General features: G+C 32.1%; 1 protein-coding gene across 1 annotated transcript; it reads left to right on the top strand.

Annotated features, from left to right (window-relative positions):
- The first annotated feature begins 20273 nt into the window (after positions 1–20273).
- Positions 20274–21396, top strand: LOC113729608 (uncharacterized). The gene is made up of 5 exons (XM_072077800.1): positions 20274–20384; positions 20491–20538; positions 20707–20736; positions 20851–20961; positions 21060–21396. Exons 1-5 carry the CDS (start codon positions 20314–20316, stop codon positions 21394–21396), a joined length of 597 nt encoding a protein of 198 aa, XP_071933901.1. The 5' UTR covers positions 20274–20313.
- Positions 21397–22422: the final 1026 nt, after the last annotated feature.

The following is a 22422-nucleotide window of genomic DNA, read 5'->3' as shown; positions in this document are numbered from 1 at the left end:
CTAGAATGTTTTGTGATAAGCCGCCGTGCATGTTCCAAAAATGATCCCTGTCTTCGACTCTACACCAAACTGATACGTGTGTTCTGTCAATAGCTCCAACGCAATCCTAATCACATGGGCCAATGTTACATATTGGGAATGGGTTTTCATAATGACTAACTAAACATTTAGGCCCTAACCTTAAACCATGGCCAGAACAACACACTTTTCTGTATTCTTGGATGAATTATGTGATAATCTATTGGCCTGACAAAGTCGCGTCCCAATCGAACGAGAAATCGAAGGCAGTGTCGTAGATGGCGATCCATTGTTTCAGAAAACTGTTGGAATATCTCGGTTAGCACCCTATGTCGCTCATTATGACTCAAGCATAGAAGGCAAATAGTGACAGACTCTTGAATTCCCACCCGTTGTGTAGGGCGCGGCTCCCAATAGCCTCGCTCAAGTAACAAGTCACATAATTGCAGGAATATGGGAGTTTCCATGCAAAGGTTGTCGAATATTCTGTCTCGATGGCCATTTATTAGCTCTACAACCTATTGTTCACCTGACAGTGAACCATCTCGAATTCGTCGCCTCTGCAAAGGGTTTAGGTACGGGTCGAATAAGGCCAATCCTAGAAGAACAAACATGGCAAAGGTCAAAAGGAGCTCATTCTCGTCCGATTCATCAGGAGTTTCCATACCATGTGCATAATGATCATTTTCCATCAAGTGTTATTGGTTCTGCGTCGTCAAAGGTGAATTTGCAAGGTTTATGGCAGCAATATAGATCAATTTCAAGAATACTAGAAAAATAAATCATAAGACTTAAAAACTACTATATACCTGGAATAGTTAATATCTGAAATTAGATGTTCTTACAAAGCAAGTCATTAATTGCCTTGTAAACACCACCGAACAAGCTAGTGTTAGCAGCAAATGGTATCATAAAAGTCAATTGGAGTTAGAATGATGTTTGGAAGTATTGGCGGCCAATATGCAAACATACAAGAGCAACATATGATTCGGCCACAAATATTATGAATCAAACTTCACAACTAATTGTTAACTTGTCTGAACTATAAAAATTATAAAATACTCAACAAAGTCATGGCCACACAGCGCGGTGAATTTAAAGAAACAAATGACAGCCCAAGAAAAAACACTCAAAGTTCCGGTAGCAAATGCTACAACTAACGGTTTCAAGCATAAACAAACAAAGGCAACGACGATCAGCTTTAAAGAAGTGCTCCTAATGCACAAAAGACTATAATGGGGGCTCCTGAGTGCCATGTTCAGGCGGGAGATAGCCTTGACCCTTCATAAAGGTGATGCGATCGGCGTCTGATCCAGCTAAATCCCAAATAACTAGCTCTTGACGGTCCTTCAATATTTCAACAGCGGCCATTTTGGCTTCGTAGGGCACGTTCTCTAATCCCCGAAGTTGAGCAATGGCAACATCGTACTTCGATTTATTTAATCCATCTCGGCCAGAACGATGCTTGGTCTTCATAAAGGTGATGCGATCGGCGTCTGATCCAGCTAAATCCCAAATAGCTAGCTCTTGACGGTCCTTCAATATTTCAGCAGCGGCCATTTTGGCTTCGTAGGGCACGTTCTCTAATCCCCGAAGTTGAGCAATGGCAACATCGTACTTCGATTTATTTAATCCATCTCGGCCAGAACGATGCTTGGTCGGAGAGCTTACTGACACACTCATGCTGCTACTCTTCTTTCAACTAACAAGCGACTCAATAGTGTCAAGAGCCCTGAAGTACCTATCAGTCACTGAACTGGAGGCGGTGGACATAGGACTATTGCTTGATGCGTCACCAGACTTCTGCTTTCCTTTACCCTTCTTCTCTTTCTCTTTATTTGCCCCTACTACCTGTACATCAGCATCGCAGTCCGCATGGTCGATCTTGCCCTTTCCCCTTGCACATCGTGCAACATTCTCCATTTCTAGCTCATCGGCTGAAGTACGGGGATCGTTTTCGGAGCCAGAGTTGTAGTCTCCCATTGCGCCTTGATTGACAAATACTTCCTCAAGTAAATGATAGACTAAGCAGTCATTTTGAAATTTTGGGTTCACCTTGTACAAAAAACACAGCCAAAAGGGAGTTAACGAATTACCCCAGATAAGGAAAATTAAACGTGCAGCCGCACCTTTGTTTTCTCATCTTAATTAACCCATAAACAAATCCGGAAAGGCATAAAAGAAATGTATTGACAGGCATAAACATTCAAGATACAAAGAGGACATACTTAACAATAACCAAATGGGATGAGGAGCAAGAAATTACCTTGTAGTAGTTAGAAATGCACGGCGTTAAATCGTTTTCACCCCAAGCAGAAATGGATGCATGAGTAGTCTGGACGCTATTCCGTTTCAATATTGGCAACATAATTACAAAAAATTACTGTCTGTAGGCTAGGCATTGAACAAAGGGGAACTAAGCAAATATACCTTTAAAAGCAGGGCGGGTAACAGGGGGCATGTAGCCTTAAATGGCGGCAACCATACAAGTGTTATCAACCTATTTTTTAGCACCCCACGAAGTAAGAATTTAGGCAGCCTACAAAGTCTATCACAAGTTGAAAAAAAAATTTGTGGCATTAAATAGCATCAGCCAATGACCTTGAGGAAAAAACACAGTAGCAAAAGAATAATATGGCAACATGAGTTCAGTTTGCAATTAAACAATTCAAGACAAAATCCCTGTCATGAAGGTGACGCAAACTAAGAAGCAGCAAACAAATGTTGGTTGTATCTGGTATAGAAATGCATCTAGAGCATCAAAGTCGCTCATTATATCCATACCAATGGCGGTCGTTTATCATCACTAAAAAAAAGAAAGAAAATAAAATCCAATCGAACGGTTTATCATCCACTAAAGAAGGGAGAAACATACGACAGAAGCAAATTTGTTTTTTTGGGTAGCAAGCTAAGAATCAGCAAACAAACATTGGGGTGTTGAATTTCTGCTAAGAAGCAGCAAACAACCTGGATGAATTGCTCTCATATTTAATTGTAAAGTAGATTATACCCTAAAAATAGCAAAGGTCAATTGTAATGGTGGCCGCTTCTTCCCTAAAAAAGGGAAAAAAATGAAAGCCTATGGAACTATTTGCAATCCAGTAAACAAAGGGGAGACTTACCACAAAAGCTTCTTCGACGGGTAAGGAACTAGCACCCCATCGTACTCCGGTTATCTGCTGGTGGAATGTCGAACCCAAATTAGCAAATCTGGGAGTGGGTCGGTTGACAGAATCGCAGATGGGTGAGAAGTTCCTTGATGCCTCTCGAACCCTCGCAACGAGTCGGCATGCCAAATGTCTGAAAACGTAGGGTTAAGCGGGGGAAAGGCACAACTCAGTTGGAGAGCTTTCTTTAGATCTACGACACTAGAAGGAGAGAAAAGCAGGGTTTGGATTGAAGCGGCGTTCTGTCTCAATTGGGAATGGGTTGTGTATTGTGCTTGAGTTTTCAGCTACCAAATACAACAATTTGGGTCAACAGTGCAAAACGACGTAGGTCAGCCTTAGTTTCACTGTGCACTAAATTGCTTGTGGTGTGCAGTATTTGTGTCGCTCAAAGACAAAAATAGTTTTTGGAAATAATTGCCAATCCAAACATAGCGGATATCTTGGCATTAACAAAAAGGAGAGAACAAATAGGAAACAAAGTCATGATGCTTCTTGATAAGTGATTATTTTATGTATTTTTGTGTATTTAGATATGTGTGCTTTAGTGTGTTTTTAATCATTTTAGAGTTAAACATTTATGCCTTTGTTTGCTTTTGAATATTATTTCCTATGGTTCGGTGAAGTTTTTGGTGTAAATGGACCAAGATTTTTTTGAAAGTTTTGTAAAATGATGAGTAAAAAATTAACCTTGGAGTTTTGTTTATGTAAATTTGATGATTTTGTGTTTATATAAGGTGAGGCACATATTTATCAAGCGTAAGAATCTTAAAATCCTTTAACTAAGAATCCACCATTTTTTACTTTTTTAAGCTTCAAAGGAACGAGCTTCTTTTTTTTTTTTTGTTCAAAAGTCTAGGTTTTTTAATTGTAACATGCTGTTACATTCCAAGATAGAGAGGAATAATAATGAAACTAAAGTGAAAATAAGCGTACGATCAAACACCAAATTCATATTCCAAACTTGCAACAAAAAGAAAAAAATGAAATGAAATCTTAATCCAACATTCCAGGAGAATGAAAATGAAGTTTAAGGAGAGCCACCTTTGGTGTCTATGAAGCTAGATTAATGGCGGAGAGAAACAAAAATTTGAAAAAATTACGATGGTTCCAGTTGCTTGCTTCTTTAGTCGCCGGTGACAAGGGTTGGATTTATGCCGACTTCAAACTCATATTTCATGACCTTGTAATGATTTTCTCCACTACAACTTTAAAGTATGCAAAAAAAAAAAATCAATCAAAACGAAGCTAAAATGAATGAGAAAAGTGTGTTCAAACAGGGCTAGTTCGACAGCCCTATTTTTCAGGTTTCTAAAATATTTTTACTTTCTTTCTTCTCTTTTTTCTCTCTCTAGATCTCTCCCTTGCGGCTGATAATTAGCAAGTATCCTCTCTAAACCCTAAAAACTTCTAAAAATGGTATTTATATGAATGAGCCTAAGAATAAAAATCCTAAAACCCTAAAATTGATGGTTAGAATGAAATGGGATGATGTGTTACTTCCTTATCCTTTGATAGATTTTGTTTGGTGGTATTGGACAGTATTATTAAACTTAGCTCGGCTCGACGGTTCAACCGGTCAACCCAACAACTGAGCCGGGGTAGATCTTTAATTGGACCATTCAAGCAATTAGACCGTTGACTTGTCAACGGACCGGCGGTTCAACTGATAAACCCAATGAACCGGTTGGTTTTTCAAGGAACCCGAACCATATGTTGTTATAGGAAAATTTTTGTGCAAATACTTCAATGAAGGTGTGAACATAGGACCTTACGCATAGAAATAGAGCACATCACCACTGAACCAACAATTCATTTGTTAGTAATTTTGTTCTTTTTATATGATATATTATATTTTTATTCTTCTTTTATTTCTCCAAAACAAAATTTATTTGGAATCTGTTAATAACATTTTATTATTCCCCCAAACTCTATAAGTTATGAAATAGACTTAAAAAATCAATTGAAATTCATTAATAGTTTTAGTTCATAATTGAAATACAAAATTCATAAATATTTTTACCTTTCATTTTAAATGTAAATATCATTCTTAATAAACTAGATAATTACACTAAGATAAAATTTTATACTTAAAGTTTGGTGGATTACTAATTAAATTTAGGTTGCTAATTCTTTAATTCTTATAAGAATTACAAACTGAGCATTTATTATGACATAATTTATTATAGCTTCAACCATAACAAAAATTATAGATATAATATTTAAATATATTTAGTGACCCATCGGTTTGACCACTCATCCACTGATTGAACCAGTAATCCGTTGACCCACCTCTTTCGCTGGATCTCTCCCCAGACCGAGTTTAATAACTATGGTATTTGATAAAATTGTGAGTTTTTCTTGTACGAATGAGGCTTGGGAAAAAAGAAACAAGGAAAGAAAAATAAAGTAAAAGAAAAAAAAAAAGAGGAAATCGCTCACTAGTAATGAGGAGGAAGAAGAAATGCACACGAAACCGGCACGCGCATGTGAAATGCTCCTTTTTTTAACGAAATGGGCCAGCAAGCCTCATTCCTTTAGGCTTTTCTTTTCTTATTTTGCTGGCCTTGGTTGGGTTTTGTTTGGGCTTGTTTTTTCATTTCTTTTGGATTCAGGAATTGGGTTTTGGGATTTGAAGAAGAATGGCCCATTTTGATTGATTTTTTTCCTCTTTTTTTTAGCTCTTTTCTTTCTCTCTTTTGTTTAGCCTTGCAAAGAACCTACACAAAATAAAATTAAATGATTACTTAATCAATTTTTATTCATTTTTGAATTAAAAAAGATAAAAAATAAATAAAAATAATAGACTTGAGAGAAAAATTTATGTCTACAGTGTTTAGGCTTCTTAGGTTACTAAGTTGGGTGGACCTGGACTAGTTAGATTTGAATTATATTACCTCTTAGCATACATTTTGTCAAGATTCAACTAAATTGAATTAGTAAAAATTCCTCCCTTGAAGTTTTTGACAATTGTAGAGAGATCCTCTTAAATTTTAAAAATTACATCTACCTCCTCTACTTTTACAATTTAGGTAACAATGTACATCCTACAAACTAGATTTTCTTGCAAAAATCCTAAATTGCCCTTCCGTACAAATCTAAAAAACAAAAATACAATATACTCAATCACTTTCTTATTGACTCTACACAATCCAACTATTCTAATCCCTAAAAAACACCCAAGCAAAAACTCTAGTCCCAAATCTAAGTAATCACCCAAAAGATCTCAAATTGTATATACAGCATCAATGCTTACCATAAGAAAAAGAAAAAAATACACCATTGACAACCTATTTTATACCCCAAAATTAAATTTCAATGCCCCAACACATTTCCAATACAAGTGAATGTAACCTAAAACCACCATTACAACACTCCCACGTCGTCAAAAATATTAACATCTTAGAAGTAGAGAATAAATTCTACCTCCACAGTAATATCATAACCAATAATTATCAATCCAACAAAAGAAATCCTTGTGCAATTAATTGACATTTTACATCAATAGAAAAAATACGTTAAATTCCACATCTTTAGTCCTTCTTCATTTTTCAATCATCAATTTCATTATTTATTTCTTTATTACTGCAAGACTCTTCATTTCCTTTTAGTTTGACACATAATATGCTCTTTCTATGGATTTTGTAATTTCAATTTGCTAATATCCATAAAACTAAAGATTAAAAAAACAGAGGAGTAAATAACTAGAAAAAAAGGAACAAAAATAAACAAGAGATAGAAAAATAGGATTTTTTTTCTCGTAAATCTATTGCCTTATACTGTGAATTGTCTACCAAGTGAAAGGCATTATAAGTACTTTACTACAACAATAGAGGTAGGTGTAACTATGTATACCTAAGGAGAGCCGAGTAAAAATATCAAAAACCTCAAGGGAGGTAGGTGTTATTTGCACTCCATTTTTTATTATTTATACTCTCACCATTTGTTTTATTATATAATCTATAAATGAAAATTATATAATTAAAATGATAGTCGGAGTATGATTAACAAAAATGAAAATGCAAATAACATTTTTCTAAACTTACAATAACATATAGTTGCAACTCACATTCTGTATGAGTACCGGAATAGTAGTCAACTTCCTATAAACAGGGTAGGCTACCTGGAAAACTAAAAAATGCTTTTACTCAATGATCTTAGATCATTTTCCACCTAATATTGTAGACTTTATGTATGTTAGTGGAATAATTATCAGTTAATTTATAAATATCCAAAATTATGTTATAAGCTGGTAAACCAGTTGATAGAATGTCTGTATGAGAACATTTTGAAACTTAAAAGTTTACATACTTCTTTGCTAAAGGAAACCCCCAAGTACCATTTTATAAGTTAGAATTGTGTCCAATAAGAACTACATCTGCTGGCTCTATTTGGATGGGAGTGTTTTTCAAAAACTAGTTTTTCAAATATAATAAAAATTTTTAAAAAGTATTCTAAAAGGTAATCTAAAAATTAGTTTAAAATTTTAAAAAATTTTAAAAAATTTCTCAAAATATATTTTAGAAACTCTTCTACTGTTAAATATCCCAAAATATTTTCTGAAAATATCCCAAAATATAATCTAAAAACTCTACTATAGCAAAATTTTTCAAAAACACCCCAAAAATAGCTAATCCAAACTAAGTGCTTTGTTTTCACATACTTTTGTGCCGAAAACAACCCCAAAGTACCACAGTATAAGGGATGGCAATCAGGTAGTGGATCCCTCCCCCATCCCCCACTCCATCCTCTAAAATCTCTTTCCGCGTCGAAACCATACCCCATGAGTGCCCCTGTGATTGTTAAATTATATTTTTATTTTTATTTTGATATTAATTTTTTATATATAACATAAAAAACAACATTGTAAAAAACGTTTTTAGATTCTTAACTAAATATTCAATATAAAATCAAGATTAAAAATCATTTTGATTTTTTAAAATTCATTTCTCTACTTTTAATACAAATCTAAAGTTATAATCATCATTTTTTTAAACAACTTACAATATGTAAAAAAAAAAAATTGAAGTAAACTAAAAATAATCAAAACATCATTTTGTCATAGAAATTATGATTTTTTTGGTTCTCAAATTATGACAAATATGCATATATTATTGAAATGTATCTATAACGTGTATAGTAAATCTAAATTCACAACCATCATACTTATTTTTTATTTATGTAAAAAATTAAAGTAAATTAAAAATAATCAAATAATCATTTTATCATACAAATTATGATTTATATGCATACATTATTGGTATGTAGTTACAATGTGCATATATATATAGACAAACACACACACATACATACATACATGTATATATGTATGTATGTATGTTATATATATGTATGTATGTATACATATATGCATATGTATGAAACTATATATAGACATTTATTTTAAAAAAAAAACTTATATTAGTAGCAGGGAATGGAGCAGGGGTATCCTCCCCTGTCCCCGCCCTGCCCCATGACTACCTTTGTTGGTATCCACCCCCATTGTCATCCCTAAGTATAAGTTAGAATTGTGTCTAATAAGAACTACATCCGCTATCACCTTGTTTTTTATTGTGTCTAATAAGAATTACATCCGTTGTCACCTTGTTTTTTTTTAAATAGCGACACTTTTTAGTCAGAGACACCAATTGATATAATCCATTTGCGTAATGACACTACTCGACAGTCACATAAAAATTTAGATAAACACAAACTCAATAATATTTCATAGCTTGTATGTATAATTAAGAAACTCATCGTAATTAAATTTTGAACACATTTACAAGTTTGGAAAGATAAAATAAAGTTATAGTTTCTAATTAATTTCAAATCACTAATTAATCCAACATAATTCATATACTATATATTCTTTTTATTAACAAACAAAAATTAAGCGCCACACTTTGCAATCTAGCTATTCTGTCCATTCCCCCCCCCCCCCCCCCAACAACCCAATTCTGTTCTGAGCTGATCTGACTGTTGTCTATAAAAGTTGCAAAAGTTACTTGAAATAAATAACAAAAGATAGATCAATAAATAAGTAAAAGTGAATAATTGGAGTGTGTGAATACCCCACCTAGTGTTGTCCAAAGCTCTTCTGGACACTTTGACATTTTTGGTAACGTTGGCTATTGCCATAGTGAATAGCTCACTAAATGAATGGTCAAAATTTTTGAGCTGAACATTGCCTGGAAAATGCATCACCAAGTAATTGTCTATGCGTCTAGAGCCGTTCTCCATTGTCACAATAATCAACTCCAATTAAAGGAGCTAAACACAATGAAAGCTAGCAAGCCAATTCCACCCTCAGTTGTAAACTATCTTTTAATTTTACCAGTAGCATTATCTCCTAAAATCACAACTTCGAACCTTCTTTTTTTCTTTTTCAAATTGTAAGCATATTCTTATTTAAAAGTTTCCAATGCAACACATTATTTTACCATCATAAGAAATTCTATCTCGACTTGGAATACCAAACATGACCTTAAGAAGCATTGGCAATGACTAAAAAGCTTATAACAAAATTCAAAAACTACATTCGTAAGTAATTCATGAATTTAAACTTCAGAGAAGCATCTCCATCAGTGGTGGAGTCAGGACCTACACTAACAGATGTCAAATTATTACCAAACATAGTTTTACAAGGTATGAACTATTACATTATTTTATACGTGTTCTACAAGTACCTATCTTTTAAAATGGTTAATCATTCAATTCATTGTTAATTTTGTTAGAAATATTATTGTTTTTCAACATGAGTAACTGAACTATCGTCCAACCATCAATTTTTCATTGATTATTGACCATGGAGCTCCTTTTTAACAATCTTTATTATTGAAAAAGTTATCTCTACAGTTGCAATGCGACAAATAAAATAATAACTAATTTCATAAAGATATAGAAAAATGGATATACAATATCCCTCTTGGTTTATTTTTTTCAAATATTTTTTCAACTCTTAAAATATTTTACAATAATTTTTAATATTTTATTAACTATCGGTTATTTGAGTTTTTATTTAAGAAATATATTTAGAATGTAATACAAAATAGAAATTATTAATAAAAAGGACTAAATCCTATTTTACTTCCTACTTAATCATCAAAATTTTACTAAATTTAATAAGATAGTATTAAATAAGACAAAAATAAAAAGTAATACCTATTATAAAAGTACTAAAATTCTATCACCAACTAGTCAGTACTTAAATAAACGAAGTTGAGTTAACCTTAAAGTTAAAAATATGATATTAAAAATTAGAATCAACTTACACTGAGTGATGTTTGATATTAATTCAAAGAATAAATAGCAGGTAGCACATAATCATTTTTAAGGAAAAACGATTGCAAGTTGTATCTCAATTTCATTTTTGTTTTTAAATGGGAGTAAATCTGTAACACTACTATATAATAGTACATTATACATAAGGATGGCAATGGGGAGGGGTTGGGGCGGGGGATCCTTCTCCCGTCCCCTGCCCCATTGTCAAATAACTCCCCCGTCCCCCGCTCCTTCCTTCACCCGAAGACCATGGGGAAAGAAATCAACCTACTATATTTAACAACCTGCTCATCTAAGGGATAATTTTATTATTCATTCTATTTCAAAATATTCAATAAAGACATGCTCAAGTATTCAACTTTAAACCATTCAACGAGTTACAAATACTAGTAACTAAAAGAGATTAGCAACCTGTCAATACCATGAAAATGATATTAAAATTTCTTATTGAGATATAATAGGATCAAGTCATAATTGTATGTTCACAATTATGTTATTAATTATATTATTAAATATAAAGAATTAGATTATAACTAAATTATTATATTGTGTATATACATATATGTATTATATATACCTCTATACATTTAAATATATATATATTTTTTTTTTATTTTTTTTTTTTGGTATGCGGATGTATGTTACCCTGCCCCTTGCCCCGTTTTAGGGAGGGGCAAAATTTTCTCCCCCGCCCCAACCCCATTTTTATCCCGCGGGCACCCATCCTGTTGCCACCCCTAATTATACATGGACTTTTTTAAAAATTAACGGGGATCAATTGACCTTTACTTAAAACATACCTAGCTTCACCAACGATCTACGCTACTATAAACACATGAATCGCTATAAAGATTACAAACGAAGAACGAAGAAAAAGGAGGCCTCAGAAACCTAAGGAAATACCACAAAGATAACTGACCAAAATCGAAGGTCGGTACTTGGTTCTAAAAAAAAGTGCTTCGCTTCACAATCTACTCAAAAATGATTATAACAACCATCAAAATATGCTATTATCAAGCCTCTTTCATCTTTTTAACAGATCCAATTTTTACATGAAAATCCAAATTAAAAAAAAATTACCTTAATGGACCTTCCAAAATCCAATTTTTCTGCTCTTAGCTCTACTATTTTTGTACGTAAGGTTAGGTAAAGTGAGATTTTGTCCTTATGTTTTTCCCTTTTTCTCTTTTGAATGCGAAGTCCAAACTTTCAGCTGGGCGCCAAATGTTTTTCTCACTTCACAACTCAGCACTTCAGTGTGCTAGTTTTTATTTCTGTTTCTAACTAAGTTAGTTTCCCATTAAGTAAAAACCAATTTTATCATTTGGGTGTTTTCCTAAATCATTAATAAAATAAAACTAAGCTATGGAGTCTAACTTTTATTCTTAATTTTTTTAAACAGGGAGAAATAGGATTAAGAAGTAGGGAGGGGGCAGGAAAATTGGAACCCAAGACTTGTAAATCATGGGATTAATTGTTGACTTTTAAATGCAAAAGAAACATAAGTTAAAGGTTGCATTAGATTTATTTCTTTACTAATTAGTCACACATGTAGAGATTACATTGCGTACTAATTATACAAACAATAAATATTTTCTAAGTGAGAGATCTTGGGTTCGATCCCTCTCATTTACACTAAATTAAAAGAAAAAGTATATATTGCTTTTTCTTTTCTACAATGCAAGAAAGTATACGGGTATATACAAATTAAATTTTAGGATCTGCACCCAATTAACTTGAGTACAAATGCAAAATTAAGTACATTATGCACAATGTAGAGGTACTTTTTGAGCAAAATTGATTATGATTAATATACAATATATATTGTTACATACATTTTTTTCTCTCAATATTAAAATTATTGCACAGCTAAATCAAAATATTATGTTACAAACATGTGAATTTGTTTTATAATATTGGAAAGCATTTGTGCACATGCAACAAATATATATATATATATGTATGTATGCATATGTATATATATGTATGTGTGCACGCGTTTGTGTCTATATATATATATATATATATATATATTGTTATGCTAGAGAGTATAATAAGAATGTTGTTAAAATGATGATGATGATGATGATAAGCATGTTGTTCATAGATACTTAGAAATATATAACTTAGAGCGTGATTTTTGAAAATATAGATGAAAAAATTGCATATACTTGATGTACTATTTTTTAGGCTAATTTGATTTTAAAATGTGCTAATTATATTTAATTTTGCACAAAACTTACTAGTATAATGTGCATAATGTATTTAGTGTATGTATGTATGTAATGTTATCAAGTTATGTACATAATATATCATTTATTTTAATGCAACTTATAATTTTTCTATGTTGCAAAATAAAGGAAAAAAAAAAGGTCCAGTGCTAAAACATAAAGTGTAAGTTTAGTTATTTAACCAATAACTCTAAATAAGTGCACCTAAAAAATAATTACGTTTTATCCACTTTGCCCCGGATCATGATCAATTTGGCTTATTTTATCATAGTTGCCAAACATCTTTTTTTACTAATTCGGCATGTTGCGCCTTCAGAGAAATTCTATTAGAATTTTAAATTTAGAATCTGCAATCCTTCCGCAGGGGCGGATTTAAGGTGGGGGCACGGGCCCCCACTGCCCCCTTAAATTCCTATAATGCTTATACAATTTTAATATAATTTTAAGTGTGTCCTAGAGTTTTTTTAGAAATGATGTGAAAGAATTACGTGATTTTTTAACTTAGTTCATAAACTAAAATTCTAGAAAGATACGTGGGGCACAAATTCCATTTAAAATAAGCTAAAAAAAACCTTTTCATTTTAACTAGCAAGTGCCAATCATATCATTCACTTTCTTTGAGCCTCACTCCCCAATTTCCCTACCCTCCTTCGGTCCCCCATTTTTCCCCCACAACCGAGAGTCACTATTTTCCACAACCAAGTAGCTAGCTACTCTTTCTCTTGATCAATTCATCCAATCATATCATTCACTTCCTTTGTCCCCACTTCCCAATTTCCCTTCCCTCCACTGGTCCCCCATTTTCCCTCCACAACCAAGAGTCATTCTTACTTCCACAACCAAATTAGTCATCAAAATATAAAAGCTCGCAGCGAGCAATTGTAAATAGTTTAGTTTGTTTTTGAAATAAAATTATTATTACATTAATAATTTTGAATTTGCCTTTTTATGTTTTTCATGAAATATATGCATCATTTGTACTTGCTGGTGAAAAAATTTATTTATTTTTTGCTTAAAAAACTAGAAAAAGAGTAGGTAAAAAATTTTAGTATTGCTTTTGCCTTCACTAAGAATTTTTTCTGGCTCCGCGCCTGTCCTTCCGCCTGGTTAAATGGAGGTTGCAATTTCTGGCTATAGCAAGTGCGAGGAATCCTTTGGACCTAACATCATCAGCTAACAAAGCTCTTCACGCAAATATTTTCTAGTACCACCTAGACAGACATCAAATGGACAGTTAGGGCAATTACCTTCACTAAAACCCCACCAAAATCTCCATATGTATGTGAATAATTAAAGGTTTAACCCCACAATTGGAGAAGATTGCCCCACTACTTTTCAACGAAATTTTATTAGCATTTCATACCAATTTTATTTGTCCTACAACCAAATAAGTCAATACACTAACACCTTGTCTAAACAATGGGAGAGAGGCTCAATTTTCCATTTATTCTTCTGCTCAATCCTTCCAATATGCTCCAGTACATTAATCCATTTGAAAATTCACAAAAATTGCTAATTTTTTGTTTCATCTTAATAAAGAAATATGGAGAAAATTTATTAGAGTTGTGAATGGAAAAGCAGAAAAGTTTTTTATTATGAATTTGATAAATGAGTGATGCTTTTTTTTTGGCTCAATTTTATGTTGATTATGTAGATAACTTTTGGCATAAATTGGTTATATTGTGTGGTACGTTTTCCCTTGATATGTGTCAAAATATGCTTTCTCTAGACACATGAATGCTAAAATCCAAGTAATGGAGAGGCGCAGAAGTATAGCTCATTTGTTCTCAACCTAGTTTTGGATAAGCACATTTGGTAGATAAAGCAAAAAGAACTAGTTTATCACCACTAAGGGAACAGCTGTTTATGGTAGAAATGTGCAGAGACAGATTCCAGAAAATAAGTCATTAACATTGATTCTGTTGACGAGTTATTTTATATTTGGAATGTAAATGAATCTAAATCAATAGGAATAATGTCTTCAAAGAGCTGTGCAGTCAAGGGAACACCGGTCGTAGATTTTTGTGCTTATATTTGTGCAGTGTTCTGAGATATGTTAGTGTATCTAGCTAAGATGGGAGATCAAGTGCTTTCAGAATCTCAAATTTCTCTTGATACAGAAAGCATATATATTTACTCTTGAGGCTGCTAATGCCTAGTCCTGTTGGCGTGGTTACACTAACAGCTGGGATGTATTGTATGAGCAGGTATGCCACTGATATTGGTGTTCGCACGGATGTCATCAAGGTGGCAGTTGAGGACCTGGCCGTAAACCTTGGCTGGCCAGGCAGTAGGGAGGAAGTAGGAGCAGAAATTCAGTTGTCTAATGAGCAGATTGGCCAGTGACTGCATTCTTCCCGTTTTGTATGTGAAATCAAAGAGAAACATTTGGTTGGAGCTAAATAAGATTCCAGTCACAAATTGAGTTGGAACCATGATGTGCTTCGCTTCATTCAATTAGGTTTCTGATTCAAAACTACCATATGCATGGTGGGATATTCATAGATAATTCTTTCACTCTGAAGCAAAAGAACTTCTTGGAATTGGTTTGATTTTTCATCTCATGATCTCATCTTATTCTGATGAAAACCTTCTTATTTCTGGAAAATTTCATCAATTTCTGAGAGTATATAAAATCGAGTTCATTCATTCAGGTGGAAGTTATATGGTTAAAAGGTCATAATTTGAGAGAGAAGTACTTAATACTGGAGGATTTTCTGTTTGGAGGAACTTAAAGATAAAGGCAGCAGAGTTATGCTCGTTAGCCAAGTCTAAACCTAAAGCCCTACTTAAGCTGAAGTCAATCACATACTATACAAGAAGTAAGCTAAAATGGGGTATTCATTTCTGAAATTCACGTATATCATGCTTTCTGATTAGACGAGTTCATGCCTGATTTCATACTGTCTACCCCTGGATTCCTACTAGTTTACCTCCAAAACATGCCTGTACTAGTAAGCTGTCTAGTTTACTATGGTATGCTTCTTGTTTCCCAAAAAGAAAAAGAAAAAAAATTAAAAATATAGAGTAATTTATTCTGTCCATTGTGCAAAATTACAACTCAAATTTTCACTAGACTACACAACATCAATGGTCCACAACTATATAAGAAGCCTCGTACTCAAGTAGACTTGATTTTTAAAGGATGTTGCTGCAGTATGTTTAGTAATCAAAGAAGAGGTGTGGAAAGTAAAGCATATGGCAAAGAAAGCGGCACGTTGCAACCTGACATGTACGGATCAAGAAGGATTATTTTTACAAAAGTACGTGGTGACCTATAACCGGGATTTGGAAATGTTGTGTACTGCAGAAGTTAAAAATGTGTTGGGATGTCACGAAATTAACATAAATATAAAGGGCCTAAGAATAAAACATTTGTGAAGAAGCGTAAGCAGTACTAATTACTAAACAAAGCCATCCTGGGGCCACGGATTATGGGCATTACATCAACAAAATACTATCTATTTATGGGCATTTTACTCTGAATCATTATATTTATGTAAAATACATAAATATTTTGGATAGCACGGATATTCACACTAGCTGTCCTTGTACTAAGTTTTATGGGCATTTTACTCTGAATCATTACATTTTGGATACTACTTTGATTAGAATTTAGTTTAAAGACATTCACTGGAGCTTGGACGCATCCAGAGAGCACCGATCGATGTATGTTCAAGCGTAAATTGAAATAAATATGCAACTTAAATTTTTTAAAAATAAATTACTACTGCATATCTGAAATTTACTTTTTGGAGAGTAGGTTTAGTTCATACTATTTTTCATAGTATTTTAAAATATATAAGTACAACAAATTTTAAATTATACCTATAATCATGTATTATACGAGTATATTATGAGTACTTACTAACTAAGGTACTAAGTTTTAATCATTCATAAAACATCTTATCGTTATTTCAAATAAACTTCCTAATACTAGTTTGAGATAAGTTTTAAAGTAAAATAGTACATACGTCCCATAAATCAATAAATCTTGATTATTAATCAAATTTGCCATGTTATCAGTAATAATTACTATTTATGTATAAAAACTTACTATTACTTGAATTAAACTTACTAAGGTATATTATGAGTGCTTACTAACTAAGGTACTGAGTTTTAATCATTAATAAAAACATCTTATCATTATTTCAAATAAACTTCCTAATACTACTTTGAGATAAGGTTTTAATGTAAAAATTGTACATGCATTCCAAAAAATGGTAAATTTTGATCCTTAATCATTTTTATTGCCATGTTATTAGTAAGAATTACTATTTATGTATAAAAACTTACTGTTATTTGAACTAAACTTACTCTTTTAAAAGTAAGTTTGGGATATCAAGTAGTAATCTATTTATTTAAAAATTAAGTTTAATATTTATTCCAATTTACCTTTTGAGGTATAAAAGTTACTAATCTATTACACTTAACTTACTATTTTAGATAGGAAACTTACTTCTATAATTTTAGGTGTTATTTTATTTAGGCGAATAGTCCAACAATAAATCAAATGATTGCTAAAAGTGCAACAACGTGTTATATCAGGTAAAAACTATTTCGCTATCATAACTATCGTTTAGTATCTATATCTAAATGTATTGCTGAGGGGGTTTTGGATAAGGAGCTTCCAAAATTATCAAAAGTCTGAATGCTATTTTAATAGAATTTTACATTTTTTTAATTAAAAAATATTTATCTCTTAACTAATCATGTAATCGGCCCTACAAATCCTATAATCATACTTATATTTTTTTCACATTTCCCTCATGTTTTTTCCACTACCCCATAAAATTCAAACTCCTAAACTTTAACTAACGGATAATAACCACCCTTGTAAAATGATATCTGCAAATTCCAATTCACATCTCACATTTATTACTGACACTTACCATATCACTTAGAGTAATAACTAATCGTTAATTTAAGAAATTCGCAACTACGAAAGTCAAATATCCAAAATTTAGGAGCCTGTTTAAATTACAATTTTTACAATTCAACGTATCTTATTGTCATAATATATTTTACTCTCACAATCATTCACAAATTATAAAGGCATTAAAAATAAATAATTTTTTTAATAAAAATTAATTCAAAGGTAGTTAATTCACACACACACACATATATACATACATATATATATTCTCATAATGCATATATATAAGATTATCAAATCGAATGCATAATATTGGTAAGTATTTCATTTTAAAATAAAAAAAATGCAATTACATTTATTTCTATCCATATATCATTCATTTTCTAATATAAATTATTATTATTATTTTAAGATCCATCTTTTGCAAAAACACAATTCTTGAATGATTTACAGTTTTTGTCATATTTTGAACTATTGTTAGACAAATCTTAAATTTTAATTATGTTGGTATAATTTTTTTAACTTTTTTCAAATTAAAATGGTATAATTTTTTAATTTATTTTAATAATGTAAGTACCGTGCGTAGCACGGATATTCACACTGGTTGTCCTTGTATGACCGAGCCTGAGAGTTTGAGCATGTTTTGGTTGAATGTTATAATTCAAAATTTGGGGTTTGGAGGGAATATGTTATATCCATTGTAATCAAAATTCAAACAAAAGTGGGGATAAGCTTGGTTGTCACAACGAACTATATAAAGTGGATTTATTTATTTATTTGCAGAATGCTACCTTATTTTTTCATGCATCAGAATGGATTGATTACAAGTTGCATTTGCTTGCCTTTTGCTAGAATTTTGGCTAATTAACAAATTATACTAATTGTAGAATAGTAAGTTTGTAATCATTTTCAATTTTTGAAAAATTTGAAAGTTTGGATAACAATAACAACAAATCTTCCTAGTTACATGTAGAATATCACTTGTTTCTATATCACAATTTTTATAGCTTAAAACCTATGAATATAATAAGATAAAATTATTATTTTATAATACGATAAAATTTTATTATTTTCTAAGGTTATGTGAAAGGTCAAAATATTTTAAAATATATAAGTACAAAAGAATATTAAATTATACATATAATCATGCATTATACAAGTATGTTACAAGTACTTACTAACTAATGTACTAAATTTTAATCATTTATAGAATATTTTTATTGTTATTTCAAATAAGCTTCCTAGTATTCATTCGGTATAAGCCATAAAGGATTAAGTAATTTGAGTCAGTTGCTTCCGTGTTAATTTTGACTGTGGTTAACAAACTCAATGATTTAGTCCGTCTAACTTAGGTTAATGGGAAACTGGATCACAGTTGGCTGGAATAAAATTGTAATAAACCCGTTTTTCAATAAAAAAATAAACTCTTTATGACTTTTCTCTACCCATTTTCTTAAAAAAAATTATTTATCAGATAAAATAAAAATAAACCCATTTTTCAATAAAATTCTAACTCTTTATGCCATTCCTCTATTATAAGAACCGTGTATCCATTTTGCCATAAACAAATTTATTTATTGGATAAAAAAAAATTTATTTATCGAAAAAAAAAATGAACCCGTTTCTCAATAAAACATCAGCTCTTTATGGCTTCCCTCCCTTATAAGAAAAGAGTATCCATTTTGCCATAAACAAATTTGTTTATCGAATAAAATAAAAATAAACTCTTTTTTTAATAAAAAACCAGTTCTTTATAACTTTCCTCCATTATAAGAATATAGTACCCATTTTTCTAAAAAAAAATATTATTTATCGAATAAAATAAAAATGAATCCGTTTTTCAATAAAACACAAGCTCTTTATAGTTTTCATCTATTATAAGAATAGAGTACCTATTTTTTCATAAATAAATTTATTTATCGGATGAAAAAATAAATATATTTTTCAATAAAACACCAGTTTTTTATGATTTTCCTCCCTTCACTACAACAAAAAAAGGTATTAGCGACAACAACTTTAGGAAGAAGTAGAAAGCTTGACGCTCTTAAGAGGCTTATAGCAAGGAAAAGGACAATACCTCCCCAAAAATTGGAGCCATCATATACTCTGCGAGGGCAAGGACTTTTCTCGCTTAAAATTCTCGCCAAAAGGAGAGCAGGAAAGCTTCCCTCCAAATACTGATTCTAGTGGGCCAAAGTTTCTATGTTATTGGTGAGAAATCATGGGTGTTTTTTTGTGAAAATTTCAAAATTTTGCTCCCTTACAATTTTTAGCAGAGCCGCGCATTGAAAATTTTTTAACCATTCCCGGCACAGCACTTGTCAAGTCTAGCACCACATGAATTCCAAGCCTTCCATACTTGCAAGGCTACTTTCCCAAATATTGTTCTCAGATTAGAGCGCTCGAAAGTTCAATCGCAACCTCCCCTGCACCTTTCTCCTTCTATCTCTCTTTCCCTCTCTATCAATTTTCAGTTTCCCATAGACATATGGTTCCCCTCTTCCTCTCTAGCATCCAGATCTGAATTTATACAATCATGGACACACTTTAAAGACCCTTCCGATGCAATGGCAGACTTCAAGGAAAAGCGATAGTGTAGGTTTTTCAATATGTTATTTTCATCTCTGTTTTGTCAATTGCCTTTTTCTTGCATTTTTGGTCAATTTAACAATCGCAAGAAAAACTCTATTTGACAATATATTGGTATCTCTTCAGGTGACATCTGGAACTCTATTTGACAATGTATTGGTATCTGATGATCCTGAATATGCTAAGAAGTTGGCTGAAGAGACATGGGGCAAGCATAAGGATGTATGTGGAATTTTTTTTCCCCAAGCGATGCACAAAAAATAAAAAAATAAATAGGTTTAAATTACTTTCGTCTGCTTGTTGACACATGAAAATGTTCATGTTGTAGGCTGAAAAAGCTGCTTTTGATGAGGCAGAAAAGAAGAGAGAGGAGGAGGTACTTTTCATTAATTCTCCTTTGTTGCATGATGTCTTGTGTACATTTGAATTCCATTTCTGTATAGTTTGGACTTTGGACTTCCTTTATACTGCATTATTTGAACAGTGATCATTTGATTATGAAGAGACAACTTATATCTCAAACTCCTGTCTGATTTTGTTTCAGGAAGCAAAGGATGGCCCAGTCGATTCTGATGTAAGTTCCTGACTAAAATGTTGCTCTCAAAAGAGACTCTTTTTGGTCCAGATTTTATCTGTGATATGTTCTTATTACGTGCACTTTCTTAATGGGAAAAACTTGTTCTTTTAGGCTGAGGAAGGCGATGATGATGATGCTGCTGATGAAACAGATAGTGATGATGCAGACGCCAAATCAGAAACAAAGGAAGATGTTACTGCCGCAGCTGAGGAAAATGTTAAAGTAAGGGCTTGTCTGATCCTTCAGTGTTGAGTTAACCATGATGATTTGTTATCAGAAATTTCAATTGTTTTAACTCTCTTACTTCCACCCTTTTGCAGGACGAGCTGTAGGAAAGTACGTGCGAGTGCTGTGGTTGGCCCAACATGCTGCTGCGAAGAAGAGCTTTGTTGGCAATTGAGCTCTCGACATTTTCCATTTTTCGTTTGGCTTTTAGCTGTAGAATTGTTGTTTAGGGAAAAAAGATATTTTTGGCTTTTGGCTGTAGAATTGGCTTTTGGCTGTAGAATTGGCTTTTGGCTTTTGGCTTTGAGTATCTTTGTGCTTTGTACCGTTGAAAAATGGTTGAAAAAAAAAGTAGCAACTACAGTCACAAAGCTGCTTTTGGCAACTTTCTTGCAAGAAAATCATTTAGTTGCATTTGATCGTCTTTGGTAAGGGGTCGATGGTTTCTAATTAAAGAAGTTACTTGTGTATGACAAAATGGGCACTCTTTTCTTATAATGAAAAAAAGTCATAAAGAGTTGGTATTTTATTGAAAATGAGTTTATTTTTATTTTATCCGATAAACAAATTCCTTTTTACTTTCAAAATGGGTACTCTGTTCTTATAATGGAGGAAAGTCATAAAGATCTGGTGTTTTATTGAAAAAATGGGTTTATTTTTATTTTATCGGATAAATAAATTTATTTATGGAAAAATGGGTGCTTTGTTCTTAAAATGGAGGAAAGTCATAAAGAGCCAGTCTTTTATTGAAAAACGGGTTTATTTTTATTTTATCCGATAAATAAATTTATTTATGAAAAAATTGGTACTCTGTTCTTATAATGGAGGAAAGTCATAAAGAGCTGGTCTTTTATTAAAAAATAGATTTATTTTTATTTTATCTGATAAATAAATTTATTTATGAGAAAATGGGTACTCTGTTCTTATAATCGAGGAAAACCATAAAGAGCTGGTCTTTTATTAGAAAATGAATTTATTTTTATTTTATTCGATAAATAAATTTAGTTATAAAAAAATGGGTACCCTGTTCTAATAATGGAGGAAAACCATAAAGAACTGGTTTTTTATGGGAAAGTGATACTTTACACAAAGTGACCGTAATTTGGTTTATGAAATAATCCCAAATAAAAATTTAGAATGAATTTATTTGTTTTGAAAGTTGTATAACGGTCGTTAAAACTCCAGAGATTGGCAAAAAAATTTTGGGGTTGCATAAAGGCAGAGCGAAGAAGGAGAAGAATTGAGCTTTTTGTCCGTTGCAATTGTTCCGTTAAAAATGGTTCTATTCGATTTTACCCATTTTTTGTTGGGTAAAATCGTTGGTTCTAACGATCAATTCTTCATTTCCCGTCAATTGTCCTTAATTGGCCAAAATTACGAAACTTTGAGGATGCAATATGTTTGGGGTGAAACTTTGAGGATGAAATTAGCCAACCACCTAAACTTTGAGGATGAAAA

This window comes from Coffea arabica, chromosome 2e, assembly GCF_036785885.1.
Source record: "Coffea arabica cultivar ET-39 chromosome 2e, Coffea Arabica ET-39 HiFi, whole genome shotgun sequence".
NCBI lineage: Eukaryota > Viridiplantae > Streptophyta > Magnoliopsida > Gentianales > Rubiaceae > Coffea > Coffea arabica.
Note: the sequence above shows the minus strand (reverse complement) of the source record. Positions and strands in the feature narration are given on the sequence as shown.